The 27,984-nt window shown below is 46.9% G+C and overlaps 1 protein-coding gene across 4 annotated transcripts; it reads right to left on the bottom strand.

Moving 5' to 3' along the window:
* Positions 1–28: 28 nt before the first annotated feature.
* On the bottom strand, positions 29–27,142 carry LOC120954014 (uncharacterized). Of its 4 annotated transcripts, XM_040374528.2 has the most exons (10): positions 27,018–27,142; positions 26,314–26,628; positions 4,821–5,157; positions 4,653–4,738; positions 4,487–4,549; positions 4,090–4,224; positions 3,650–3,973; positions 2,288–3,586; positions 1,906–2,214; positions 29–1,826 (listed from the first exon to the last, which is right to left on the bottom strand). In XM_040374528.2, the coding sequence occupies exons 3-10, from the start codon at positions 5,140–5,142 to the stop codon at positions 1,032–1,034; spliced, it is 3,333 nt and encodes a 1,110-aa protein (XP_040230462.2). In that variant the 5' UTR covers positions 5,143–5,157; positions 26,314–26,628; positions 27,018–27,142; the 3' UTR covers positions 29–1,031. The 4 variants fall into 4 exon arrangements, with proteins under 4 accessions (XP_040230462.2, XP_040230461.2, XP_040230463.2 ...); XM_040374527.2 differs by lacking the exons at positions 26,314–26,628; positions 27,018–27,142 and adding an exon at positions 6,155–6,263; XM_040374529.2 differs by lacking the exons at positions 4,487–4,549; positions 26,314–26,628; positions 27,018–27,142 and adding an exon at positions 6,155–6,263.
* Positions 27,143–27,984: the final 842 nt, after the last annotated feature.

The following is a 27,984-nucleotide window of genomic DNA, read 5'->3' as shown; positions in this document are numbered from 1 at the left end:
TATGGACAAGTAAAAAAGAACAAGGGGGTTTAAGTGTTGCACCGGCATGCTAAGTAGAATACTTCCGGCGATCGTAAGCGGATGCGAGCATGATCCTCTCGACGATCGGTGAGTTTTATTCCCGATTTGTTTCGAAAAAAAATGGCACTAAAACGAAGCCTATACTGGTTGTGTGGTGCACGTTCCCATATCTTACCGGTTCATATTGGGGGAGTGTGTGTATTTGTATGTTTTTACCATTTAACACTGCTTTTAACATGCGGCTGTACGAATCGACGGTACCCAGGAATGTGTGTCGTTTTGAATGGTGAGAACCCAAAACACTGTTTTTTTTTTTTATAAAGTACGAATAGTAGCACTAAAACAAAACTAAGCTAACTGCTAAAACGTTTACGGTGCCAGAGACGCAGAAGGGTGGTTTCCTTTACCCGGCACAAAAACCGAAGGGCGCATCGGTCCGCGGACGACGCGTACAACACCGGACTGCGGTGAAAAGCTGGACGTTCGAACGATTTGTTACATCGATATGTGTGTACAATTTGTGTGGCGCGCATCGTAATGCGACCGGACGGGCGACTCGACTAAACAAGATGGATGGTTCATCTTGAGGATCACCACTAACCACAAGGGGGGGAAGGAAAAGGTTTTTGTTGAAATCAATGCTGCTGTTGGTTCGATGTTAAAGGAAAAGGGTACAAGTACTTAATAAATAGAGAAAGAAATAGCTGCTTGTTATTGCCCGATCTATGTAGCTGTTTGTTTTTACTTTGTATCAATAAGTACATCTCATTTGCCACTAGCTTGTTGCCACGCTAGGGTTGAGGTTTGACACCGACCGGGAAGCGCTGACGTGATCTTGCGTATTCTGTTTAAGTATTTCTGTGCGAATAATTCTTGCGTTTTTCTTCTATTGCGCCTCGCAATCGACTTTGAATGTTACTCCTGCGCGTGCACGAAATCTAATAACCCACGTGTTTTCCATTTGACTTTGTCTCAGGGCGTGCGCCTGGTTTGTTGGTGTTGCATGTACTTTACACCTGATTGATCGGTTCGTACCGATGGATCTTCGGTACCTTCGACGGGACAATGTCCTCCGTCAGCTTCTGGTACACGAACGAGTTCTTGGAGGCAAGCAGCGCCTGGCGGTAGCGTTCGCCGCGTCGCTTCATCACCTCCGTCAGCACCTTCACCACGACCAGCAGCAGCATCGAGATGCCGAACAGGATGCAGGCAACCACGATCCACACCGACGACACGGCAAACATGGACCCATTCTCCAGTATAACCACATCGTCCACGCTGGCACCGTCATCCTCGTACTCGCCATCATCATCCTCGTCCGTCTGCTTGCCGGTCAGGATGCCCTGCTCAATCTTCTGGATACCGTTGGCGGCGTCGAGAATGTTTTCGCGCTCCTGTTCCTCTTCGTCGTCGTCATCATCATCATCGTCTTCCTCATCGTCCTCCTCGTCGTCCTCGTCGGCGCTATCCTCATCCTCGCTGTCGTCGCTATCGACCGAATCGTCCGAGTACTCGTCCAGCTCGTTCTTGCTGTCCACGATCTTGTTCGACTTGGCGTTCTTCGCTTCCGCCATCACGTCCGCATCTGCAGCATCGGACACATCGTCCTCATCCTCTATGTTGTATTCTTCGTCAGATTCGGAGTACGTCAGACGCTGGTTCGGGCTGTCGCTACCACCGCCCTGGCAAATTTCCCAAGCGAACTGGCCCCACTGCTTCAGCGTTGCCGAGTTGTCCGTGCGCAGCTCCGTGGTCATCTCAGCATGCGTCACGTGATCGTGCGTGTCGCCAAGGCCCATCGAAATCTGAAAACGTAGACCCCGAAACATGCAATTAGATATGGATCAGGAATTTCGAAAGATAAGGATCGGCACACAATCTTACCTGTTTCTTTTGCAGCCAATCGATCAGCGTTGGCAAACGTTCGTTGCAGGTTAGCGTGTTGTTGCGGATGTCCAGTACGCGCAGCTTGCCCATCGACTCCAGATCGGAGACAAACACCTCCATGATCTCGTTGTACGACACGTTCAGGCGCTTCAGGTTCGGCAGGACCTCTTCGCGCTTCGTACCAGCCGCCGAATCATCCCAGATGGTGCGCAGATCGCAGTCGCTAACGTCCAGCTCGCTCAGGTACTGCAGCGGGTGGAAGAGCTTGCTTGTCAGGGTTGCGATTTGATTACCGGCCAGGTTCAACTACAAAAACAGAGCAAATTTCATTGTTAGTTAGAAATCCGATCACATCACAACCGAAGCGAGAGCGGCTTACCGTGTTCAAGTTGCGATTGTTCTGGAACGTCTTCTCGTCCATATTTATAATCATGTTGTTGCTCAGGTCCAGGTCCATCAGCTTGTTCAGGTGGGCAAAATAGGTCGACCGAATCGTCTGCAGGTTGTTCCATGCCAGGTTCAGCCGCGTCAGGTGCGGCATCATCTTGAACGTGTTGTCTGCCAGCTCGGAAATGTCACAGTTCGACACGTCCATGAAGTACACGGTGAACGTACCGTTGAACGAGATTTCGAAGCCTTCGTTTGGCAGGCGCTTCAGCCGCGGGTTGTTGTTGAGGCGGATAATGTCCAGCATCTTGTTGCCGATGAAGGTTTGCGCGGAAATCTGCTCCAGATTGTTGTACGACAGATCGATCTGCCGCAAGTTCTTCAGCGAGATGAACGCCATAGGTTTGATCTTCTCGATGTGATTACCCTTCAGGATCAGGTTGGTCAACCCATCCATGCCCTTGAACATCGTGTTGTGGACCGTGCGAATCTGGCAGAAGCTCAGGTCAAGCTTCTGCAGATCGGCCGTCACAAAGTCGACATTGTTGGTGATCTTGTTGTGCTTCAGGTGCAGGATCGCCAGCGACGTCTTGGCGAAGATGTTCTTCGGCAGCTCCACGATGTTGTTCATCGACAGGTCCAGCTCTTCGATCGTTTCCACATTATCGAAAATGCCCTCCGGCAGGTTGCTCAGATTGTTCTCGGACAGGTTGATGTAGATGATGTTCTTCAGCTCGTTGAACGCGTTCGGCTGCAGCTCCTGCAGCTTGCAGCGCGAAATGTCCAGCTCTTCGACCGTCGGCGCCTTCAGCATGTAGTCCATGTACGGTGTGTTGTGGTTGACGCTCTGCATCGCGCTCAAATCGTTGCCCGAAAGCGTCAGCAGCCGCAGCTTCGTGTTGTTCGCGAACGTGTCCGGATGAATGATGTCGATGCCCGAGTTGGTCAGATTGACCGAGTACAGCTCGTCCAGCCCGGCGAACGCCTGCGGGCTAATGTACACGATCGTACAGTTAGTGATCTTGATCGAGACGACGTGGCTGAGGCCAATCTTTTTGAAGAACTCCGGACCGAGCTCGATCGGGTACTTCGGTCCAACGTCCAGCACCTGCAGGTCGGTGATGTGGGAGGTGAACTTTTGCGTCTCCAGATCGAGCCGACTGCACGTGGCAACCATGTACGCGTGCATGTTACGCTCGCAGATGCATCCCCGCGGGCAGTAGGAACTGTTGGACGGCTCCGCATTATCATCATCATCATACTCATCGTCGTCGTAGTAGTCTTCAGCGTTCTGTAAGTGATAACGTAGTATTAAACACAATGGTGGAGGAATTAAACCCGATCGTATACTAACATCCTTGCCAGCTGCTTTGTTCTGATCCTTCGTTTCCTTTACCGGGTTGGTTTGCTTCTTGGCCACTTCCTTGTTGACCTTATTCGTGATCTTCTGTGCTGGCAACGTCTCCGCATCCTCCTCCTCATCGTCATCATCGTCCTCATCGTCATCATCATCGTTGTCCTCGTCATCGTCGTAGTTGTACTGATAGTCCATATCCGCATCATCGTCGTACTGATCCAGAATTTCAACATTCTGCTTGCCGGTGGTGACCGCCTTCGGCTTCGCAGTCGTACTAGGAACTGCCGGTTTGGCAGACTTCTCAGCAGGTACCTGTGGTTTCTGGAAGGTAGAGATAAACCCAGAACATTTTGTTATTAGTTTGTGTGATCTGCGGCAGCAAGTATCATTCGGAAATATAGTGCTGACGGGGTTAGTTCGCTCTCTCGATCACTTACAAGTGGTTGAGCCAGAACTTTGTCTACACCGGAGAAGTCGATCTGTTCGTCCGACTCATCATCATCGTACTCATCGTAATTGTCTTCGGTTGCCGGTTTAGCGACGGGCTTTGCGGTGGTAGATTTGGAAGGTTTCTACAGGGAGCCAACGGGACAGAGAGCAATAGAAGAAAGCGGTAGAAGAGAAAGGCATAGCGGGATATTAGAGAACGCAACTAGACGTGCCGCCTGTCGGGGGGCACCTGATCATGAACCATGCATGGGGAAAGAATAGGATGTAACGATGAAGATGGGAGAGTAGAACGATCAGAACGGAAAGACATTGATGTGGCATGCGTGAAACGTCACAATATGAACACAGAAAGAGCGACATAAAATGACTGGAGTGGTCACTTACTTCCTCCTCGATTGTAAGTACCTCACCGCTTAGATCCTCCACTTGATACGAATCATCAATGTCCTTCGTTAATTGTGAAAGAGTTTACACGTTTTCCATTAGCTTCCCTTGTGTGGTACAAGCTACTACTACTACTACCAAACCTGTAGCAAGGCTATGTACTTACCACACTCTTGCCGTTACCCTTCAGCAGTACCTCCTCGTAGCTGTCGATATCTTCGTTGATCTTTACCTTGTTGATAGCAACCGAACCTAGGGGCGGAATAACGGGAAATCATACCGATAAGCAGCTAATCACTCGCTGCGCATTGTTTTTCGCTTCGTTCGCACTTACCAACGGTGGACACTTCCGGCTTCACTTGCTTGCCGCGCAGCGCATACATCGGGTTCAGGTCGGCGGCCTTCTTCGTCGGTGGAGCGACATCGTCCTCCTCCTCCTCATCATCGTCCTCATCGTCATCGTCGATGAGATTTTCCTCCAGGTCGGGCAGCATTTTGTTGTACCGAGGATCCTGCGCATCCACACCTTTGGTGCTGCTTTCGGCAAGCATTTTGTTAAACAGTGGATCCTTCGCCTTGGGCAGGTCCGGCTTGAGAGAGTTCACGGTAAGCGCACATAGCACTACCGTGAGCACCAGTAGGTACTGGCACCTCATGGTGTGAACTGAGACCTGAAACGGGGAAGCGAAGCAGTAGTTGGAGATTAGCGTATTGTTGACTGCGATGCGGTTGTGTGGTCGCGAAATGGAACTGTCAGAATAAATATTGTACTAGCGGTCGTTTACATTTGGGAGGCGGATAGTCAAGGTATACTACAGCACTTGACATTCCTAGACACTGCCGTAAGCTCGGTTCGTGGTAGTGGAGAGATAGTGATTCTTCGTACACACAGCTAGAAGTCATGGGATATAGCTCGTACAAACATCGGAAAACACGGATATAATAAGCGAATAGGTGGTTGCAGTGTCGGGAAGCTCATTTACGTCAAACCACTAATTCGTTTGCTAAACCATAGTTCGAACATCATTTCCGCAGTGTAATTTTCCTGTACAAAGGCGGCAAGGCGTAAGTAGCACGCTGTAAAAATGAGTAGTTTAAAGACATAATAAATCTCTAGAACGCTCAGAGTTCATAACGCCACGCACGAAGGGCACCACATTAACTGCAATTTATGTTTCACCAGTTACCAAATCGAGCTACTGCCGTCGGTTGATTACACTTTACCCATACTCGAAAACACCGTACAGAGACGATGGAGAGGCGATCATGATGTTGGATTGTTTTTCACACATCAAAAACTGTATACGCACTGCCCGCGGTACTGCCCGCACGGAGCACGGAGCGTGCAAGTGTTTACATGATTCGGGTGGGAACAACCCTGGCTGGTGGGACCTGGTGTGTGTATGTGTGCTGTGTTGTTTCAGCTTTAATTCACACACAAAAAACACCCAAACCATCCGACAAAAAAAAACCGATTCGTTTATTTAGGCACTTAATTTCTTTGGCGCCTTTGGGAACTACCAAACGCCGCACTTGATGGTGAAGACGCGCCATATCCGTAGTTCATGGAGGAGTGAATGTTTAATTATTGCACACACAATCACGCTTATTGCTATTCTCTACACTTCATGGTGCAATCCAAGTTAGACTATTTTAATGTTGTTTTACCATCTAAAAGGTACACCTTCCAATTCTCGTTAGAGTCTGGCTTGTCTCGTTCCGAACGTCTTTTCTGCTACGTTCGCTCCTCCAGGTGTCACGCATCGCTGTTGCCGTGTATATATGGTCAAGCAAGCTCTTAAGCAAGCAATGAGTATGACGATGATAACGACCACGACGATGACGACGAGATAGATAAGAGCCTCCGAGCTCTTTATGTAGTGTGGTGACGATGATAACGACACAGACCACAGGCCAAACAACTGCGATGCGCGATAGCGAAGGGGCTGCTATCTCACCCAGGCAACTCGACAGTTGGAATGCAACAGCAGAACACGACTCATCTTCAACGCGAACGCGAACCTTCCGTTCTGGTTCATGGTTTAGAATTACGCCACGGACTGAAAATGACCGAAGCGGATATTTTGCAAACCGTTCGGTCCAACAAAGGGCGCTGCGATTGTTCTGTGATAAAAAAAAACTGAGGGGCGTTATAGTGTACACTTCTTGCATTGGGTCGTGTGCGCTGTGGCGCTGTCTTGGAATTCCATTTTGCATTACGTTTTGATCCGGAGGCGTGTAAAATGCTTTCACATGGGTCCGTTGGTGGGTTTTGGTATGGAGCTGCAAATGACAAGCAAACAATCGCCCAACAAAAAAGGTACCAATTTCATATTGTGTATAACCATTCATCGGAGTCTATGACGCACTGATGACGAACCTGCGCCACACTAGCAATTTTTGGAGTTCCTGTGAATCAAGTACACCTTCGCTAATTTGCACTCAATGTGTGGAGAGCGATTTTGCCATGCTGAAATTTGCTTTGTCTGCTGCTAAGCAAATAGGAAGGCCTTTGAATGGGCGCTTATGATCGTAGCTTATTAAAGCTTTGTAGCGGTATCTTCAACCAAAAAATATGCCCACAACACTACAAAACCGAGGGTCCTCTGTTCATTGTTTCGGATGCCGTCTTTTGAACAAGTTTCTACAAATGTTCATCGCGGCAGCTGCAGCAGCAGCAGTGATGGTTTAGTGTCGTTATGCAATCGACACTGACAGGGTGATAAACCAGGCAAAAAAAAAGGCCGCGAAGATCGTATCGGGTTCGCGTGCTGTGTCACACTGCTTCACACATAATGGCCGACAAACAGACGACGGGCCAAATTAACATAACACATCTAAACGCGCGCGCGCCGTTAATGGGCCACAATTCATCCTACCTCATGGGGCGGAAAAGGGACTGTACATTTGGACCCATTTTATGGTGCACTGTATGATGTTTGTGCCGAGTGGTGGAAACTACCACCCTCTTATTATTGGTTGCAGAGGGTGCATGAAAAATCGATTTCCGACATTTTCCTCGAAGATGTCATTGGTGGATGGATGGACTAATTTCGAGTGAACCTTTCCGGCACACGATCGCAGTCTGTATAGCAGCGTGATCTGTATACTAAATCGGTTCCAAACTATCCGTCGATCTATTTCCTGTAGGTCTGGTCTTTGATCTGTCGGCTTGGATCGGTTCGGCAGGGGGAGAGAGAAGATGAGAGGAAAAACAATTTCACTTTAGTCGGGAATTGGGCGTCCCGACGTCTTTCCTTTTCGGTTGCCGTACTGCCCCCTCTGAAGAGAGTGGATATCGTCGTTTGGTTTGGTTTGTGCCGGATTGGGATGCCGGTACGGTAAGTCGTCCAAGCGAAAGTTGCTAAACTCTGTGCTCTTGCACGGTACGACCCAACGCAGGTATCGTCAAATAATTTCTACTTTCGTTTGAAGCGTACTTCGTGGAAAAAGGTGTGACCTGCACAGCACGCTCTTGCTGCAGTGTGACTTCATAAGAGTGTTGAAGGTTATTACTGAACAGTAAGGAAGACTAAGGCTATTGCATATAAGGCAGCTCACCATCAAGCACCGCTATTGGGCACAGAATGAATCATTAAACTGATACACTAATTGATCAATCCGCACGGTTACAGTGCACATTTGCATAAAAGTCTAACTCCACTTTGGTACAAACTGTACCGTAAAATGCATCTCCCGAACACGGACGGAGGGGGAGACGTTAACTTCCTTCTTTGCCCTTGTTTTTGTTTGTTTGTCTGTGTGAGATGGTTCGAGTTTCCTAATATGGGCGCTTACACGGCTGACAGAGGGGTTCTAAGGTGGCGTCGTCGTCGATCGCCGACGCTGTGTAGCGGCAATGTAGTCACAGACACCGAAGGAGCGGTTTCTTTTTCTGAATATTAAATTACCCCCCCCCCCCCCCCCAGATAATACTATGGCCACCCTGCCTCACCACCAATCTAACAATTTAAACGTATTTGAAGAAGGCCGGTGGGCATTGCGTGTACTAGTAGTGGCGGCGATCTACAGCACACTCGCGCGTTTATAACTTCAAAGACAACATCCGAGAGCGAGGTAGCAGCAACGCAGCAGTTAATCGACCGAGCTTCTGACTTCAAACTCTTCCCCCTCCCTAAAGCGCATTGCAAACAGGCGGCCCGGTTCATTGCATCCAAAGGGAAGCTAATTGAGCTGAGTAATTGCATTTTAATATTCTCGTCTGCCCAAAGGGTAAGTGGATGCTGTGCGATTGGACACGAGGAGGATGGGAGAAACGCAAATACGCAAAATCAATTACGGTCAAACGCGTAAGCCCTCAGCGTTGCGTACTGCTGGGGATAAAAACTGGAAATTTTAAACCTTTAAAGGTGTTTTAATCCGGAGGCGCATGTCTATTACGCTGACAGTTGGGGTTGATCATTTATTTATAATTTATCTCTGAATGTTTTAGGATAATCCAATAATTTAAATTTGATCTTAATTAATGTCTATGTGAGAGTTCTTAACTTGTGGCCTGCTTAATCAGTCAATCACAGTATTATTAACTCACAAGGTAAACAGTTTAGCTAGGATTTAAACTTACGACATTTCTTGTGGCGCTGCTCCACCTTTACACACGATCATTTAAACGAACGTGAATCTTCCGGTAAAAAGGAGCCACATTCAAAACACCAACCCGATTTCCACTAGCAAAAAAGATAGCTGTACCCCTCGCAGCGCTCTGTTAAATAACGCTTTCTGCATAACGACCCGATTTGATCGTATCCCCCGTACAGTGGCGACAATCGACAGCCACGAGCTGAAATGTAATTAATAATTCGTTATGTCTTTTTAATATCCCATCAACGCTTTCGCTGTACTTCCGTTCTAGGGGGAAACCCTCCATCGACAACCGCAACCTCCGGCTCCGGCTTTAATAAACGTTCGATAATGATCAGCAATTGTGAGCGCTTCGAAATGCGCTTGATCTGTGCGCGTATGTTTCGAAGTGTTAGACCCATTAATTGATGCTGTCGCAGATGGGGCGTGACGGTACAATTGCGATACTGTTGTGAATCGCAGGGTTTGAAATCGTCATTCATGATCGTGACACTAGATCGCGCGTGTCTCGGTTAGTCTCGTGTGTCTTTTCACCCGCTATTCATCTTTCTAAGATGAGCCTTTGGAACGATTATGACACATTAGAGTTCAAATTACAAGGTTTTAAATTATTAACTCGGATTTGATCCGATGGTTTCTCAATATGTGTGAGATTGTGGGGAAGGCTCCCAAACCCTCCTTTCCTTACTAAAATGGGGCTAGAACCTCTATTTCGCTTAATAGTTTACAACTCCCCAGTTCTGGTCCCAGCTCCCGTTCACTGTTAGTTTAACTTGCCTGGAGCGAAAACGCATCTAATGAAGCGATAGTTTATGTCGATTTATGAGTAAGCATATCTTCATTTCCCCTCGCCAAAGAGCGGCCACCGTGCATATCGTAGCCGCTCTTGGAATAAATAAAACGATCCGACGAAAGATGCTGATACGGGATCGCCGCACTTAATGGAAAAGTCCCGTCAGCACCTGTGTATGTGTTTATGTGTGTGTTCTTATCTCGCACGATGGTGGTAGCTTTGGTTTATGCTGCGGCACACACCCCGTACGCAGATGGGTTATGAAAAGAGGAATTGGGAAAAATGAAACAAAAAAAAGCGCATACACAGTGGAGAAGAGCAAACTTAAGACACGGTACAGGCACGAATAATTACTTCTACCCCACCCAGGGCCTTCAATGATTTTCTCTCTCCTTCTGATATCATATCTCTCTCTCTCTCTATTCATCTTTCTCTCTCTCTCTCATCTGGTCTTTTTCGCTATCTTACTTTTATACGATCGCGAAGAAGCGGTTGGTTAACCTCTAAGCGTGTTGCGCTATCCGTGGCGTTGCGCGAAGTTATGTTCCGAGGCCATTTCCGACTCTCGCACACACTACCCCAGCACAGAGCGTGTGTACAGAGTGTTCTGGAAGTAGAAAATTGCCTTCGAACCATGTGCCTGAGTGTGTCTGTGTAGTTGTTCCCCGGTAACGTTGGCCAAGGGAATTGCGCGTACAGATACTGATGCACTTTTGTGTCCGTTTGTGAGCATGCACACTCATACACTCACGTACATACAAAACGAACGCACCTTTACACCCCCTCCCTCCTACCTCGACATGGGGTGAATGGGGTGGGGGTTGAAGTAGTTCTGCTCGCTCTCCCACAGCCCACACTCCTGCTGTTTAATTGCAGTGACGTGTTTTCCGTTGACCGCGAAACCTTCCTTTCGACGCTTCTTTTCATCAGGCGGGATCGATCTCCACACCCCGTTACATGACTTCATTCACCACCAACTTCATATTCAACCTGGGGATGCCAGGGGGATACACGATTAAAAGGTTACCGGGAAACCGGTGCGTCTTTATGCTGGATCTTTTGCTACCAGATTTTTCTGGCTTGTGTAAACATACCGGCTTTTCGGGACTTCCGTTCATAAATTAATCTATTCCGATTGGGACAAGAGTACAAGAATGCTGTCGCAGTGAACTAAGCTGTACGGGAAACGCCAAGCTTTTGCTGCAGAGAACCGGAAATGGGACGACGTGAAGAATTCTTGGAGCTCGGAGGGACAGAATTGGTCAAAACCACAAACCTTCTGAATGTCTGCCTGGAACGTGTACATCAGTTGGAAACTGTTGTCGAAGATGCGGATGATGATGATGATGGAAAGCTGGCACTGCAATGAGGTTAGTGACCTCAGTATGGACAGCGGGAGAAGTTGCAACCTGCCAAACAGGCTGCCGCAGCTGCTGCTCTGGCTCAGTTTGGGGATGTGGTTTTGGACCATCAGTTTTGGGGTGAAACAATTTACAATACATATTGAAGTAGTTTCGTCGAAAAATTGCGCGAAGAGAATTATTAAAATACTCAAGGCATTACGTGTCTCGTGGTTGCTGTTGATCAATTGAATTCTTCGCATACGTGCAATTGTGATTGGAATTCTTCATTTAGAAAAACCAAATCAAGTTTGTTTTGAAAATAACGACACCTCCAGAACAAAAGAGCGACGGCGTAATATCTCTAACAGGTACTTTGACCAGTACTTTACATTCATCAAACCATCTCTCGCTAATGGCCCCTAAATTATCAGCCTATGGTTAAAACCCAAAAAGTTATGATCATTCGTACGCGAAAGAAATCTGGAAATAAGTCCTACACCTCATACGGAACGGCAGCAGCGGCATCCGTAAATTCTACCGTTCCCATCCGTCATGCGCTCGTCAGCCATCGATCAATCCTCGCCTCGCCTAAAGGAACGGCCAGTTTCTACCAGCTAGCACCGCGTACATTCGGTACGTGATTCTTCCTTCGCTAGCACCACAACACACACCCGGGTGGGTAATAAATTCCCAACCCCCGTGTGTAAACAACATTCGTACATAGTTGTAACGGTTTGGAGGGCAAACGCCTGTATTTGCTAGCTACCACGATTCCCTTTTGCCGATGGGTAGTGGGATGGGGGTTTTGGAATGCATCCAAAAACCTAAACATCGTATTTAATTTCTGTAATGGATGTTCTCGGTCTATAGTTCAGCGGTTCAAGCACGATCGGTTTGCGTGTTATGGCCAATGGCTTTGCTAAATGTCTCAAACGGTTTCGAACGGTTTATCTGCGATGCATTAGTCTCTTGGGGTATGGAAAGGGGAAAATAAATGACGTCTCAGCTCGCTACCGATAAGACAACGGTTCAATCCCTACCTCGAAAACGCTGCAGACTAAACTGAAAGCTTCTTACAAACTATTGAGCGGCGCCTGTAAGCTTTCAACTCGTCTAGCGTCGCTCGGACCAACGTGGTAAGGGTAGAGAATGATATTTGATGGGAGGAATCCAATACGACACCGCGATCTAGCTGCCTCAAGCAAGACGACACCATCGAACAAAACGGTGGTTGACAGCTACGATCGAGAGGTAGAATATATCAATCACACGATCCGTACGTCTGTCCTACTGCAACCGAACGGAATGAAACGTACGTACCGATGACAGAATTCCGGCTTCCATCGGGCAACCGCCAATGCCATTACGCACTACAACAGGCTGATTAGAGCGAGCCAATGTGACGCGACACTGCGATGAAGTGCCTCTGTGTAGATCTAGCTGTGCACAGATTAAATGTGGAGCCCAATTTGTGAAGCCTTTGCAACTGTATAAAACATGCTGTGCCGTGTCGTGTGTACGATACAACACGGCAGAAACGGTGGGATTGTGTCGGTCTGTGTATAACTATACATTATCTAGGTACTACCCAGGCTGTACGTGGGTAATGCTAGTTAGCGACTAGCTACAACAAGCAAGCTTTGGCCGCTGCGTGCCTGGTGTCTGTGCGCCGCAGCACTGACGGTTTAATTAGAATGCGATGCATGCGGGCACGATGACGCAGAGATTTGCTTCGAAAGCCGACACGGGCGACACCGGTGGCAATAAATTGTACCCTTGTTGCTTCGATACTACTGCGGCTCCAAAGTCAACGCCGCATCGTGCCGCGACGTGCCGAATGGAAGGAATCGGTGTTGTTGATCGACGGCCGTCTAATCGATCGTCGTCGCCATTCGGAGACGTCTAATACTCCCCCTGGCCCCCTCCAAGAGTGCCTGTGTCTGAACGTGTGTGTGTGAGGGGACAATAGTTTACGATCATAAATTAGTTCGTGAAACTATTTCCAAACACTGTATTCCTTTCGGAAAGCTCCACTGGAAGGAGTTTTAGGTTTGAAACAAGACAAAACAAAACCACAAAAAAATCTCCATAGCAAACGATGATTTACCGTTTATCTCCTTTGCGGAATTGATGATCGAACCGTACCGAAATTGGAGATCGAGGCGGTGGTTCAACGAGGCGACTGCCTTCTTTCCACACTATCAAGCTGTGGTTCGATTGATTTTATTTCACACACAGAAATCCACCGCGGTCCACCGAAAAAAAATACACCAAGAGACTGAGGGCGATCGGGAATCCATAATTTATGAGCGCGAAGTAGGGAATAAATTTGATTGTCGAGTTTTTCATTCTTGGGATCTGTCTGGGAGTCCACGGAGAGCATGTCCGTCTCTGCATGGTCACGATCGGGCGTTGCTAAAAGAAACCCATAAAATGATAGTACGATAGCACACATAAAGCGGAGCAGTCCATTCAAACATTCAGTCCCGGAGCAGGGGTTAGTTCATCCCGCCATTGTTCTGGCTTAAATCCTCTGCCATAAAATTAGACCTCAGTCTTTGCCCTTTTGTTTATGACTGCCGCTGGCATGTGCGTGCAGCGATTTGTTAGGGGGTGAGTGTTACACAAATCGATTGGTGCATGTTTAACAGCGGTGAAAATCGGTTTCTTCCCGTTTTAAAGGAAGCTGTTAGTAAAAGCGTGCTAAACAAGCTGGGAAATAGTGGCTGGCTGTGTCGTTTGTAGGGGTGGGCATGGTAAAACTGATATTCGCGTGCTGTAAATTAATCAACCCAAGCTGCCTCATCTGTGCAAAGTGCTCTGCTGATGCTGGAAAGTCCTCATCTCGATCGGAATGCGTGTGTATCAACGTCTAGCTGCCTCCAAATTCCCAACAAAGTTCACACTTTGCGATAACTGGACCACCAGTAGTGCACGTGTGCGTGCGAGACGTTTCTTGTTGGCAAATGAGCGGCAATTAGCTGACATTCAATATCGCGGGATAGTACGCGTCTTTGCACCCGTTCAAAATTGCAAATACTCCCTTCTCGCTCGTCCTCCTCAACCTTTTTCGTGAGAAAATAGCGCAAACAATTTGGTGTTGTTGGAAAATCCACCCCGCTCTCGGTGCTGCTAGTCGTGAGCTTCACGCGTGTACAAGTGTACAACAAGTAATTAACACTGACAGCTTTACAACATGGATTCAAGATTCCATTTTTGCTTCAATTCAATTTCAAGCAGACGTTGTGAAGATGTGCACTGTTTGGAAATGCATTTTTTGTGACATCCGAAGCGGCAGCTGCTGTCGTTGTGCGGTACCCCATCGGATTACCGGGGAAAACGGGCGATCACACTTTCCGCATCTTTGCGGGGTGTGAGTGTGTATTTGTGGTATAAAATATACGTTCCAAACGCGGCAGGAAATACAAGGCCACACGGATTAGAATTCCGTCGCGAGCTAACATCTTTTAAGTCCTACGCATACAGCAAATGTCGAAAACTTAATCTCAAGTGGGTTATGGCGTTCGGTGGAGGAAGAGGCCTTTATAATAGCGCTCGCTAAAGTGATGTCTGAAAAGCAGCTGAGAGCGAGGAATGTTTGCAGTGCAGAGGACACGGGCACAAGACTTTACATACCATCATCTTGGGGATCTCACCTCACCTCAGCTGCGATCGTGACGGGGGCGCAATCAAGTGTCGCATTTTTATGTAAATTCAATTTACCCGTACCGGCACTGTTGTTGGAATTGTGCGCTTATTTGCATCATCAACAATAAGTAGTACCGTTTCACTAGACTGGGGAGGGGAGTTTTTCGTGCTCATAAGAAAAGTATTTGATTGTCTTTTAGAGAACACGTTCAAAACGTAGGATTACGATAGAGAGAGATTACACATGATTTTGTGGAAGATTGTGGTTAAATGAGTGTATAAGACCATTTTGCAAGTGTCTTGATGACTTAGTTAAATGCAAAAAAGGTGTAATTTCAAGCGCTGTTCGAAGATATCTCGTTGTAAGTCGCAATGTTCTTGCTCATTGTTTAGCAAATCTGGAAAACTGTTGCTCACACTCTGCTACACAGCTCCTGAATGTCTACCAATATTCTTAGAACGCATCGCCGCTCTGAAAATCCCAGTTTCCATACCAGCTGTGCATCCAAACACGATTGCGTCTTCAAACGCGATAGTATGCGAGTGACCTAGAGATGCTGTCTAACGCTGCGGTGCGTCAATTTCAGCTACACGCTAATACCATCCACAAATAATTGCTTCATAATATTTGCAAAGGGCGGTAACTGAGAGGGAGAAATTCCGAGAAGAAAACACCTTCAACAATACCCTACGCGCGTTGATCTTGCCAGGAAGGGGAAGGCTTGGCTTTAGATGTTCGCTTTCATAACTCATCTCTCTCTCTCTCTCTTTGCAATGAGCGCACTTAAAACGTCATTTAAGGCTGTCACATTTGTTTAACGAGCTAGATTTATGAACCGTCAAACTGGTCGCTCAGCTTCGTTTACTGTTACGTGACAGTGATGAACCTAAACTATCGATCTTTTCCAAACGAACGATCGAACGCGCGACTTCTATAAAGTGAACGTTTTACCGTTTTTAACTGCCGGAAACCACGAGTGAAACCATAAACCTTGGTGGGGATTGGTCGTAAACTCAGGTGATCTATATACCACTAATACACCTTTAGCTCAGTAGACAGCCTGTGATCGAACTGCACTTCCGGTGACGGCGAACAATAAGGAGTTGGCACTGGAGTCATACGTAAGGACGTGGGTTCCACCCTGACCACAGTCAGAATGAATGATGCATTACTATTTCACAACTGGACACCACCGCAGGGCATTAGCCATGCAAATGGAGCGGAAGGCAAATGGACCACAAATAATTCATTGCATCTCCCAGGGTGGTGTGGCAGCGATCCTGTACTCTACATCACACGTGTGGTCTCTCGATCACTGTCTCGATCTCCTCGGCTGTGTTGCGCCTCCGTGCCTATCTCCTGCGCGCTGATAGGTATTTTCAAATTCATTTGTTAATGCAAGCACTCCACCGTAGAGCCAAACGTGTGCCGTAAGTACTGACGCAGTCGACGTCCCTTCTACCGGCTGTTCGGCATTCCGACTCTGGCTTGGTAAAGGCGTGAGCTGGCGTGATGCAGTTTCACCTTTACGAAAAGCCGCCCCGTACTCGGTGTGTGTGTGGTTTTGGTTTCCTCCTAACCTCTCCTCTCTAGTTTGGAAGCCACATTTCATCGTTTGCAGCGTTGGTTTGATTATTTGCATTTTTATTTACCTCATCGCGTTCCACGTGCCAGCTCGCTTCCAGAGGGAACTCTGCTGCTCTGGACAAATTAAGGCGCGGGCCAGTATTAAACGAATAGAAAGTAGAGGGGAGAGTTGGGGACGGGATGCGAACGGTGTTACGGCGTTGGAGTTTATGTGATCTTTGACATATTTATACGGTGCAAGCTATTTTACGAGGCAATGCGCCGCTGCATCGCGCAGCGAAAGCGGACCCGTTCCCCGAGGACCGGAGCAGATGGAAATTTGAGATGATGTATTGTTTTTCCCTTGCCTATGGTTCTCCTCCTGGCGTTCAGCTATGCCCACCCCACCATCACATGCCAGAGATCATTTGCGTGAGATGCATTTTGGTTGCATTCTGAAACTATCGTAGCAGGAAGAGAAGGGCGAAGGGTGAAAATGTGATGTTTTCCGGGCGCACAAAAAGGGAGGGTTTGTGCGGCTTGCAAATGGCGACGATTTATGACTTTGGTGGATATAAATTAATTCTTCGTTGCCTCACGTGCCTTAAGGGGGCCGCCGGCATTTGTTGGTGTGTTTTGACAGCTCGGCAATAGCAGTCTACCACGGGAACAACAAGGAAATGGTGAATCAGTTTTCCTCAGTTTTCTAATACCGCAGCTCCCATCAACTATGCGCCGAATAGGGCTTTTTATATAGATACATCGGTCTTGTAATCTTGAAGATCTTTCCACTTCCTGCCACGATTCCAAAACAAGAAGCGCTATGTCGTCGTCGTCTAACCCGGGGATGGGGATTTGGGCGTGGAAGGTTTGCCTTCATGATTGGAATTTCATTAGCGGAGCTTAGAAGCAAAGATTTAGAAACGATGAGCAATGCATATCAAACTAAATTCAAATATTCCCTTTTACGAAAGCCTCTCCCCGCCCCGTACGAACATTATGCATTATGGAACGGAGTGACTGCATCCTCACACTCTTGCCAAGTAAGTGTGATTCCAAAATTGACCGTGTACAGAGAGCGTACCAGAGGGGGGAAACCAAAAACTCTACTGAAACAAAGAACCAAACTAAAAACCGTCATGAATATTGATGAGACTGTTGAAATGAATCTCGTACAAGCTGGCGTTGAGGAGTTGTTTGTGAAGCAAAAGGCGCGAAGGCCTTTAAGGTGTGCTTCGCTCCGTAGCGGTATAGGAAGTGGTGTTGGCTGTGTGGTTGCAAGATCATTTTATTTGCAAACCTAGATGGTTCTAGTGAAGGTTTCGATCGGGGCCCTAACATGATCCAAAATGATCCAACGTGAGCAGAACATGATCCAACATCCATCGCGTCTGAGTTGGACGTGATTGGAGAACGATTTTAATGAAGCCGTTAGTGCTTTCTTGGTGCAAGCGAAACCCAAACAAACAAAGGCGTCCACCATTGCAGGGACGTGTGCTAGACTCTGGCCGGGGAAATCAGGTCAGCCCTCGTCAGCCCTTTGTCTGAATCTTCTTTCTCCAGTGCGATTTTTTTATTCTCTGTACAGGCTTGTGTTGCCTGCAAGCAATGGGAATGCATGTATCTTTCAACGCGTCCGCGTTGTGGCAACTGCAAAGAACGCATCCAACAAACCACTTGCAAAACTGCATTGATGAGACGGAAACGAATGAAACGAAGAAGTGATATTACCCTTACTGTCACCATTGGCTTCGGCCCCACCACAGGGTCTTGCGAGCGAAAAACTTCATTAGCTAACTTCCAACTTCAAGAAGGAAGTGTCTGGAATACCAATATGCATACGCTCTACACCAAAAACCTTCGTGATCATCTTGTTCCTGCTCCACTGCCAGCGATACTACAGCCTCTACACTGCGAGTGATCTTTGCCAGTTTGTACGAGAGCTTTACCTACCATACCGCCACCACCACCAACCGATGATCTGTGATGGTTTCCAGTCCGTAGAGTGGAGGTCAACCCACGCATCCCGAAACCGAGGCTGCCACTCTCTCTACCGCGTGCTGTTGTGTGTATAGGTACCGGGGCTCGCTCTTGTCTATCGCTTTGTGTCATTTCTTGCTGCCATAGCTGTACCGGCACAGGCACAGATGATTCGCGCCGCCAGCTTTAGCCTATCACACCCCCCACCAATATGTCTCATGTGGTGTGAAGTTCGTTCCTCCAACATTAAAGTCCCAACGCCAAAGGTAGAAACGGGAGCACAGCAAGCTGCCAAGCTGTTGTAGCAGTGACTTCCATTCCCCACGTTGAAAGCACGTAAAAAGCAGCATGACCTAAGCCCTTTCCAGCGTTTGCGGAGAAACCGCCGGTGTGCCATGGGGACGTTGTGCGCGTTGCAGAAAACCGGTTTGGTCGGAGAGTGCTCCCACATTGTCGTGGCGGTGCGTCAGAGCCGTTTCGTCGTTTGGAGGTTAGAAATTGAAGCGAAGCGGGAGTGAGATTGATCCGAATCGATTGTAGCGTGTTTCGAGATCACATTGTTGTCTGGTGGTCGCTCTGGGTGCCATATGTCAATTGAGTGAGGGTGTTTGGGGGTGTTTAAGCTGTTGCTGGCAGAAGATGATCTTACATTTTTTTAGTAGAGAATGAACACTGTATAGGAGACCATCTGAAGTGATGGCTAGTAGGATCACCTGTTGCTTTAATTTATTCCAAAACAAGAAGCACTTCTCACAATAGCCTTCACACGAACTTACAACTTGATCAGTTTACTGTTTCCAACAAACGCTAATCGTCAGCCAGACCATTGTGAAGGGTAGACATAACATGGTACAGTACAACCATGCTTATAAAGATACGAACAGTTGGCACATGTTAAATGTGAAGTTTCATTCCTCGTATCACACAAACGTTTTTCTTCAGAGACGGTGGCGCCATCGAGTGCACTTCTGACAAGCAAGGCAAGCACCTAGAATCCCACTCACCCGGAAGGTACATAACTTATCTACCTAGGACTTGTTGGCCGCTTTCTAAACCAACAAGCCGCGCACTGCGGGCTCTATTTTGCTCTATTCTAGCACAAGTAGACTGTTTACAATTGGTTTACCATCGTTTACAAATTCAATCATGCACACCGGAGGACGAGGTTCTCCGGGTTCTGTTGCCTGGCGGTTGCTAGTAGCGTGTGGACAAGTGCACTAATTAACACAGTTCGTTGCCTTCCCGGACAGGGCGGACGGGAAGGAGGTGTTTTTATCAGTACCAGGCTGCACCGCACTGCTGCTGATGCACCCATTCTTTGCATTAGTTAGATAATGTTAATTGTAATGGATTTAATCAACTCTCCAGCGCTAGCATTGAGTTAATAGTAGTGCAATGATGGATCATTACTGTAGCCCTTCACCCTGTTTGGCTTCGGACCCTTAGGAGGCTATCAATAATAAACAGCGGAAGGTGGTGATTCAGTTATGATGCGCACGAACATTACGACTTGTCGTTCCGAATTTCTTGATCACGCTGATTGAAGTTAATTAAACTGTGCAAACAATCTCACCTACGTCAGCACATTTCGGGTGGCTCGGAAGCCGATGCATCTGATACGATGCACGTTCTCTGATAAATGACACTCGAAATTTGACCATCAGTATTTCCCCAGCAAAGGGGTTAGGGGAACGTGGTAGTGCTGTTGACTTTTATCAACCAATACGAATTCTTCTCACGTCTTCAAGCACCCACCTTACTGGAACACGATAGGACACGGCAGGTGTGGCAGAAGTGTCCCAATAAGCGCCCCCAGCGTTGTACTCGATGCACCTCTCGCACGGGGAATGTTCTTTGTTCCGTCAGACAACGGACAGAAAGGTGAGATCTGCAGCGATCTCTTTATCAAGTTACGTGAGATTAAGTTGCAGTTTATTTTAACTGTGGTAGTGCTCCATTTTACCCTTATCATATGAAAGACGAGCCTGAGTGTTTTGGTTGTATAGTATCTTCCCTGTTGTATAAAAATGTGTTTCAAAAAAAATCTCATTTCTAGTGATATGGTTCGGATGGTTTCTAAAGAGGTCTGTACTGATGGTCTTTTCCAGAAAAATATGGTTCATCTTCCCCATGTCGTCTGTAATGGTTTATGGTTTAAAAGATATCTCAGATCATCGGTATATTTATAGTCCCCCCGCGAAAGGTCTAAAACCTTTTGACAACAAAACCATCAAGACAGCAAAGCTGGTACACTCGCTAATGATGCCACAAGTGCGATAAGTACGTGTTTGAGTGATAAGCAACTATATTTTAATGCCATTAAAGCTTCTGGAGAAGTAGCACCAGTATCGCTTGAAGATCATCTGTCTGGATCGGTCTGCTTAGCTGTAACGCACTGCTGATGGAAAAATTACAGCACACAACTGTAAGTTGTGAGTGCAGAGCCAGAGTACGGCGCTATCTTCAAACTCTACCCGGGCCATTTTGGATCAAACGAAAAAGAGTTGAAGCATGGAAAACGCCCGGATCCTGCGATCGCTATGGACTGATGACAATCGGTGCCATTAAGCTAGTATGCGCCAGCTGTTTTGGGCCAGCGTGTTCCAAACGGCCCATGGATTGCGAGTATGTTGTGAAACAAAACACAAAACTTGCAGTCGTTGCGAAATTGTCTGTTCCCAGTTGGCAGCCGGCAGTCGGCAGCCGGTTGTCTCTGTGCTCTGCCTTACGAATTACGAGGTAACTGTGTCTGTTTCCTTGCTGCTGCTTTCAGGGTAGTATGATTCAGAGATGCCGCCAATGGATTTAGTCGTTCTGTTGGTGTTGCACCAGTTGCACACGGTTGGGGTAGATGAACGAAAAAAAACTGTTTCATTTGTGGCGAGCACACAGGATGCCGGATGATCCGCAATCTCCATCAAATGACGGCTTTGGCGGGCTCAGTGTCTGTCCAGAGTGAATCATCTAGATTGAAGACCGCTTAGCGACAGAGAAAGTTTGATTACAAATCAAAGAGTGCTTCCAGTAGTCGGCTAGGTTGATGGTTTTTTGCTCTCTCATTTCTTATTTCTTCGCCCGGTTTTTTGCAACACAGCGGACGAAAGATCCCGATATCGGGTATGTGTCTGAAAAGCGCACGCGACTGTCGCTGGAAACGATCTCCGGCGGCGCCATCTTTTTTGTATTCCTACATGTCCCGCAACGGGCTTCTACCTTTATTTTCTACCCCCTTTTTCATACGCGGGTAAGTCCACAAATGGCGCACGGTGATGTCGGTCGGCGATAATACCTGGTTCACCTTGAATCATCATCATCACCATCGGTCGGTCCGCGGGGTGAAGTCACCGTGCCGAACTGAACATCGCTGCCGCCGCTCACGAATCATCAGCAGGTGACAAATATTGGTTCTTCGCTCGGAATGCTGAGGGTGGAAGGCCACCATCGCGCTTCTGCGCGGATCGAATTTCTAGCCAGCTGTCCCGTTTCGGTGCCTGCATTGAATGTGAGTCGAGTAGAGTCGCGCTCAAATGAGTCGAAAGCACCTTGAAGAGGAAGGTGCTTCACTGTCCATCTCAGACATGGAGCTTTGCGGACGGACGATCGTCAAAGACATCTTCTTAGCTCGTGCACGCAAACGACTGATCTTCAGCCAATGTCATCTCTGCGAGCACACACACACATATATAGCCAAGCACTTTAGGTTGACAGTTGATAAACTTCTTTGCTTCTTTTTTTCGCGTTTCAACCATGAACTACCGGGTACCGTTATCAGTTGATGGGGCAGTTTAATGGTACAGACACAGGAATCTAGTCAAATAGCTGAGAACACACGCGCAGAATTTCGCTTGCTTCCGTGCGCAAAGACGTTCCCTCGGACGCGTTCACACGATTCCGGGCGCCCTTGGCCATCATGAACTAGAGTACTTTCCAATTGAAAAATGCATTACCCACATGATGCGTCCGGACGACTTCCCGCAGACGTCGAGCGGGTGGAAGAGTTACAGTTCGAAACAATCAGAGGGGGAAAGCAATAACGACAATCACCCGTCACAATCACGATCGGTTATGATGATGCGTTCCCATTGATCGGGATATATTAATGCTTCAAGTGTGTGCAGCACAGACTTTTGTGTGCAATTAGTGAGCGTAAAAGTAACGTGCTGGATGTGAATCGCGTGATTGTGTGCTGGCAATTGCAGCGGCGAGGGAGAGTATATGCCAGACGATTTTAATCGTCCAACACTTGAGTGGAGAATTTATGTAACTGTTGAACCGAATGCATCCTCGAGAACCATACGGAATCTGTGAGAACGTTGATCTGTCTTGGAACTGCATGATGAGGGATTCTTTGTATTGATTTTCTTGTTTAGGACCTTGCTGCCCATGGGAAGTGAAAATGCTCACAAATAAAGAATCTTCTGATATCCTGGTGTTAATGAAGGCCTCCAAATGAAGCTGGACGTTCATTCACACTGGGTTGGGATTGTAGTCTTTGTCCCAGCAATGCTTCCAGCATGCCTAGCAGGTAAAAAGCACATTCAACAAGGATAAAATCAATAAAACAATAAAGAAACACACATATCCTGATCCTTTCTCAAAAATTCTCTTCCCTGAGGTGTCGTGCTAAGCGAGGCTGCAAAATTGGCAGGTTCAGGACAGGAGGATAGATAGAAGATTCGTTTTAATGGAGCCCTGAGAAAATCGATCATTCATCCCTGGTGTCTTTGTTTGTGCAGACGCAATGTGTCTCCGGTGCAAAGACACACAAAAGAGCGTCAGAAGGGATCCTGCCGTATATCTCTGTATGTGTGCCACATAAAACGAGGTCAGCGTCCGAGCATCGGTTGCCAAATAGTGATTCCCTTTTTACGGTTTCCACACTGCTGCTGCAGTATAATGTCACCCTGATGGTCACTAAAGATGCAGGTTGTCTCCAGACACTTGAATACGGAGCGAGAGAGAAAGGTTTCATCCATCTACCTGTTCTGTTTTTGGGGTTGACACAAAGGAAGAAGCACCCAAACATAAGCATAAGTCGCTGTGTTGAAGCGAAACCAAACCGAATCGTCTTAAGGTTCTGGCAGCGCATGAAGCGCGCATAAAATTGGCTACCTAGAATCCATTCTTCGCTCGGTACTTTTCCATCACCGTGTACTTCTCCTCCCCGTCCGTTCGGTCAACAACGTCGCTCAACCTTTCCGAAAACAGCCGCACACACAAACGAGTGAATGCGCTGAAAGCAGAAATAAAAACCAATCCCTTTTTGTTTTCGGGCCCTTCTTGAACAGCAACGGGATGATGGCTGCGAAGACGTCGGTGAAGAAGTCGAAGCAGCGACAGCCTGCACCGGGAGGACCGATGCGCAAAGCGGAAAGAAAACTATGCTCCGTTTATGCTTATGCTTCTGGTGGCTTTGCACCACTACAGACACTCACACACAGAGCGCTATAAAGGGAGGAGGGCATGCGTGTTATTTCCCACATCGAACCACGATCTTGGCCCAACCTTACTGTGGTGTTGGTGTTGGCCTCCCTGCTGCACAGCAGATCACTGCTCTCTCTCTCTTTCTTTCTCTCCCTGCCTCCTTCATCTGCTTCATCGTGCGGCGGGGTTTTGTCGGCCTACACCTTTTCCGTTTCGCTTGTTGCGGCTTGAAGAAAACACACAGAAAAAAGCCAGAGAGCCGCCTTTGGCGAAAACGGAAACCTTTTGTGTGTGTGTGTGTGTGTGTGGCAGGCAAGCAGGCAGACACGGGTAATTGGTGGAGTTGAGGGAAGCAAATGGGCTTCTTCTGGTGGCGGCAAGCGAACAGCCACCACAAAACAACACGCAACATGGCGGCGACAACCGCGCTGCTGCACCAGAGCGCTGGCTAGTGTGGATGCACCACCGGCGGCAGATGCACCGGTTGCTTGAAGGAGAGGGGTGGCCACAGTGCAACAGTTCGCCGATGGGTGTCAGGCTAGTAGAAATATGTTTTTCGTTTCTTATTGTGTTGGCGTTTTTGTTTGTTTGTTTGTTTGGTTCATTTCGCGGAAGTAGTCATCGAAGAAATAATGAATTTTTGTTTAAATAAAAACGTATCTGTAAGCAGAATCAAACAGGTCGTATGTCAAGGCACTGTGGCAAGATGATGGGATCGAAATTCAATTATTTGTATGTAACCAACACATATAAACGGCGGTTCCATACGTTCGTTCGTGTGCGGCATAAGTCTGTTTGCTTCATCAAACTTTGACTCGTTTAGCGATGACTTTCGCATAATTGATTAATAAAATTTTTCAATTAAACCATATTGAATCGCGAAGGAAAAATGGAAACAAAAAATAACCCATCAAACATGCAAGCTTATGAGCAGTACAGTAATTGGAAGAGATGATGAGAATACTGCTAAAATAACGATGAAACAAAGCAATGGTACTTGTACAAAGCACATAAATGATATATAAGGTACAAGAGGCAAAAGAAAAAAGAATAAAAACATGCTTACTAGAAAAATGAGTAGAAAAGTAAAGTAGAATAATAGAAGAAGAAATAAGAAATAAAAAACATAATAAAGACAATCAAAAGAGTTAAACTTGAAATGAACGAACCATTTTTAAGCAAAAAATTTAAATAGACGCGAAATATTTAAAAAAAATGAAGCATAAGTGCCATTTTAAGCTTTACTTAGTTCATTTCTCAGAACGTACATGCTGTTCTGGATGATGTCAATCTGTCAATCTGAGTGTTGCAGAATTCCTACCAGTCCTTAAAACATTCCACTCAGAATCTTAGAATTAAACAACAAACGTGGCCTTTTTTGTTACAAAAAGCGTGTCAAAACGTGGGTATGTTGCAATGGAATTTTAATCCATTTCCCGCTACAATGTGTTTACACAGCAGCATTGGTCACGCCGTCCATCGGCCGGTTCGCGAGCCGATAAGCGATTTACCATGTTTGCTGGCAGACATTTACGGCTCCCCTCCGGGGAAGGTGGGAGGGGGTGTTGGATCGTCGTAGGATTGATTACGAGCGTCTTCAATGGAAGGCGTTCATTTCACGCCGTGTGCACCTAGATCCACTATATCGGCCAAAAGGCTTAAAGGTCTTTCGTGCGACAACTTTTACGACATCAGCACGGTAACACGCTAAGTACTAGCTACCCAGTTTTTGAAGTTTTTTTTCTTCTCTTCAATAACACGAGTAGTACGTCTTTTGCTGCTCTTAAGGCAGCAGCAGCACCCTCATAAAACTCAACCCATGCGTTCCGCGAGTGACCGCAAGGCTTCGTAGAAAGTCAGACGTCTCTTACCAACTTATCTTCGCCCAGTAAAGGTGGACAAAGAAGATTAAGATTTCGAGGTGGGTGACGGTGTGTGCGTGTATTGTGTGTGTGTGTGTATGTGTGGTTTGAAAATCTCCAGCGAGACTTTTGTTTTCATATTTGACAAATTCAAACATCTCATCAACTCGCCCATCACCGTTTGAGACCGCCGTTGTTGAGTCATGATGAAGAATTGAACTGTGTTCGATCGATTGAACAGCTTCTCAAAGGGAACGCGTGGCGCTGGGGTTGGGTTGGGGAGCGCACTCGCGATCATTAGCGACCGCGAATGGTTGGTGTGCGTACCGGAGAAGGCTCCGGCGCAAAAAGCACCACCACCAACAACGCACACGTGCACACGCACACGCCTTCACCTGGCCTGCCGTACCTGGCCAAATAAGATGCTTGCGCAGCGCAATCATGAACGCCCGTGCGGCGGCGTCGACGACTTTTGTTTGAATGCGTGCCATGATGGTGGTGGTCGTGGGGTGTTTTTTTTTTGTCACCGCCCCGTATGCATGTCTCTCTGTGTTGTTGTGTGCTGTGATACGCGAGCGTGATGACATACTGGGTCACTGTTTACTCACCTTTCTGGGGAGCTCTCGACTTCTCCCTGCCTTCGATAGGGGATGTTTCCGCGGGGCGAGGGTGGATTTTACGAACGGGCGCAACTTTCCACACCAATGTGCACACACACACACACGTGTGCTGTTTTGTCACACTAACTACCTGCACAAACACTCAAGCACTTGCGCACACACACAGTCACGCTGTGATTAAAGGTGTTACTCCGGAAATTGCCAAGTCGTCGATCACACTCGTTGCTTATCTTTATCGATGGATTTTTGTTTCGCCTATATTCGACACTTTTGTACGCTTTAAACTCGAACCGAATCGGAATGCTAAAGAGCGAAAGAATGGGGTAGGTGGGTGGTTAAAACATATACATTAAGGGTAGATTAAATATGAAGGTGGTAGAGATGACACAGGGAGATGGTGAAAGAGGGGAGAGACATACGAAAACGTTATGAATGAACATTGAAAATCAAACAATCGGAAACAGTTCCACACACACACACATATACTCGCGCGCACACTCGCACACGTCCCAATGCACACAGGCGCACGCACACAAGCACAGCGAGCACACACACGCAAACACTTTCCAGATAAATCTTGCACTTGAAAATTTACGATACACGAAAAAAAACCGTATCGAGATAGTCTTCTCTTCTTCCCCAACTGAGTTTGGAGAAGAAGTAGAAGAATAAGAATAGGAAACGCTACTAACTTTTCCAATCGGTGCGAAGAACTTGTTGAGTTCGGAACGGGCGCACGCTAATCACGTGCGTGCAGTCACTTGGAAAGCTGTGGAAGAACTGTGTGTGTGTCTCTTCGCCCATCCAGGTTGAGCGATGCGCGGTCGGTTTGGGGTGTTTTTCCACGAGATTTTATGGCCGTTTGTTCGAGCCCGCTGTGCGAGTGCGAGAGAGCGAGAGAGACTGAGGGTGTCAAAAGTAAGGACAGTACAGTGCGTAGCGAACTTAACGGAAGGGTGGTGCTGGCATACAGATTTAAATGCGCAATATACGATTTTATGCTTGTGGTGTAAAATTTGTTCATATAAGGGAAGGTGAATTCTAAAAAGCCTCATTAAAAAAGTGCTACTATTAGTTTATATCCAATAGTATTTAAATAATGAATTTTAATTAAATGTAGAGCATAGCTGGAGGTTTGTTTATGATATTTTTGTAGTAGAATGTCTACTTGTCAGAATGTCTTCGAAGTTATTTGATCAAAGAAATCAACAGAATATCTTTTGTAACGGTTTTTATTTAAACGTAACGGTTTAAACGGAGAACCTTATTTTTTTACATAACTACGTCATTTTTCTTTGTTTATTATTAAACATATAATTTATTAACAACAAACACACGTCGTTATTCATATTTATTGTTTTGTGTTATTCTTAAACTAAGTGACGATACTAAACAAATTATAGAGGATATTCGCTTAAGAGTTTTAGATTACTAGTTACTTCGACCCGGTTACAGCATTTGGTCCGGTTGCGTAACATTATTCCCGAGTGTCTCCAATATCCATGGGGCATATCAAGTCGAACTAATTCTGACATATTCACGTTCACATAACTGTTTCCAAACCTATACCGGTCCTGGAACTTATACTTAACCTATACAAGTATTCGAACTGATTGTAACTGATTGTCGAATCCCATCCAGATTCTGAAACATATCCTT

Source organism: Anopheles coluzzii, chromosome 2 (assembly GCF_943734685.1).
Source record: "Anopheles coluzzii chromosome 2, AcolN3, whole genome shotgun sequence".
NCBI lineage: Eukaryota > Metazoa > Arthropoda > Insecta > Diptera > Culicidae > Anopheles > Anopheles coluzzii.
The sequence above is the reverse complement of the archived record's forward strand: the minus strand, read 5'-3'. Positions and strand labels throughout refer to the sequence as shown.

What these genes read in the sequence shown, in the direction of transcription:
- LOC120954014 (XM_040374527.2), bottom strand. An exon ending in GCCGGAAGTGTCCACCGTTG is followed by an intron (nt 4,739 to 4,820) that starts GTAAGTGCGAAC and finishes TTCCGCCCCTAG; the next exon opens with GTTCGGTTGCTATCAACAAG. An exon ending in ACAATCGCAACTTGAACACG is followed by an intron (nt 2,215 to 2,287) that starts GTAAGCCGCTCT and finishes CTGTTTTTGTAG; the next exon opens with TTGAACCTGGCCGGTAATCA.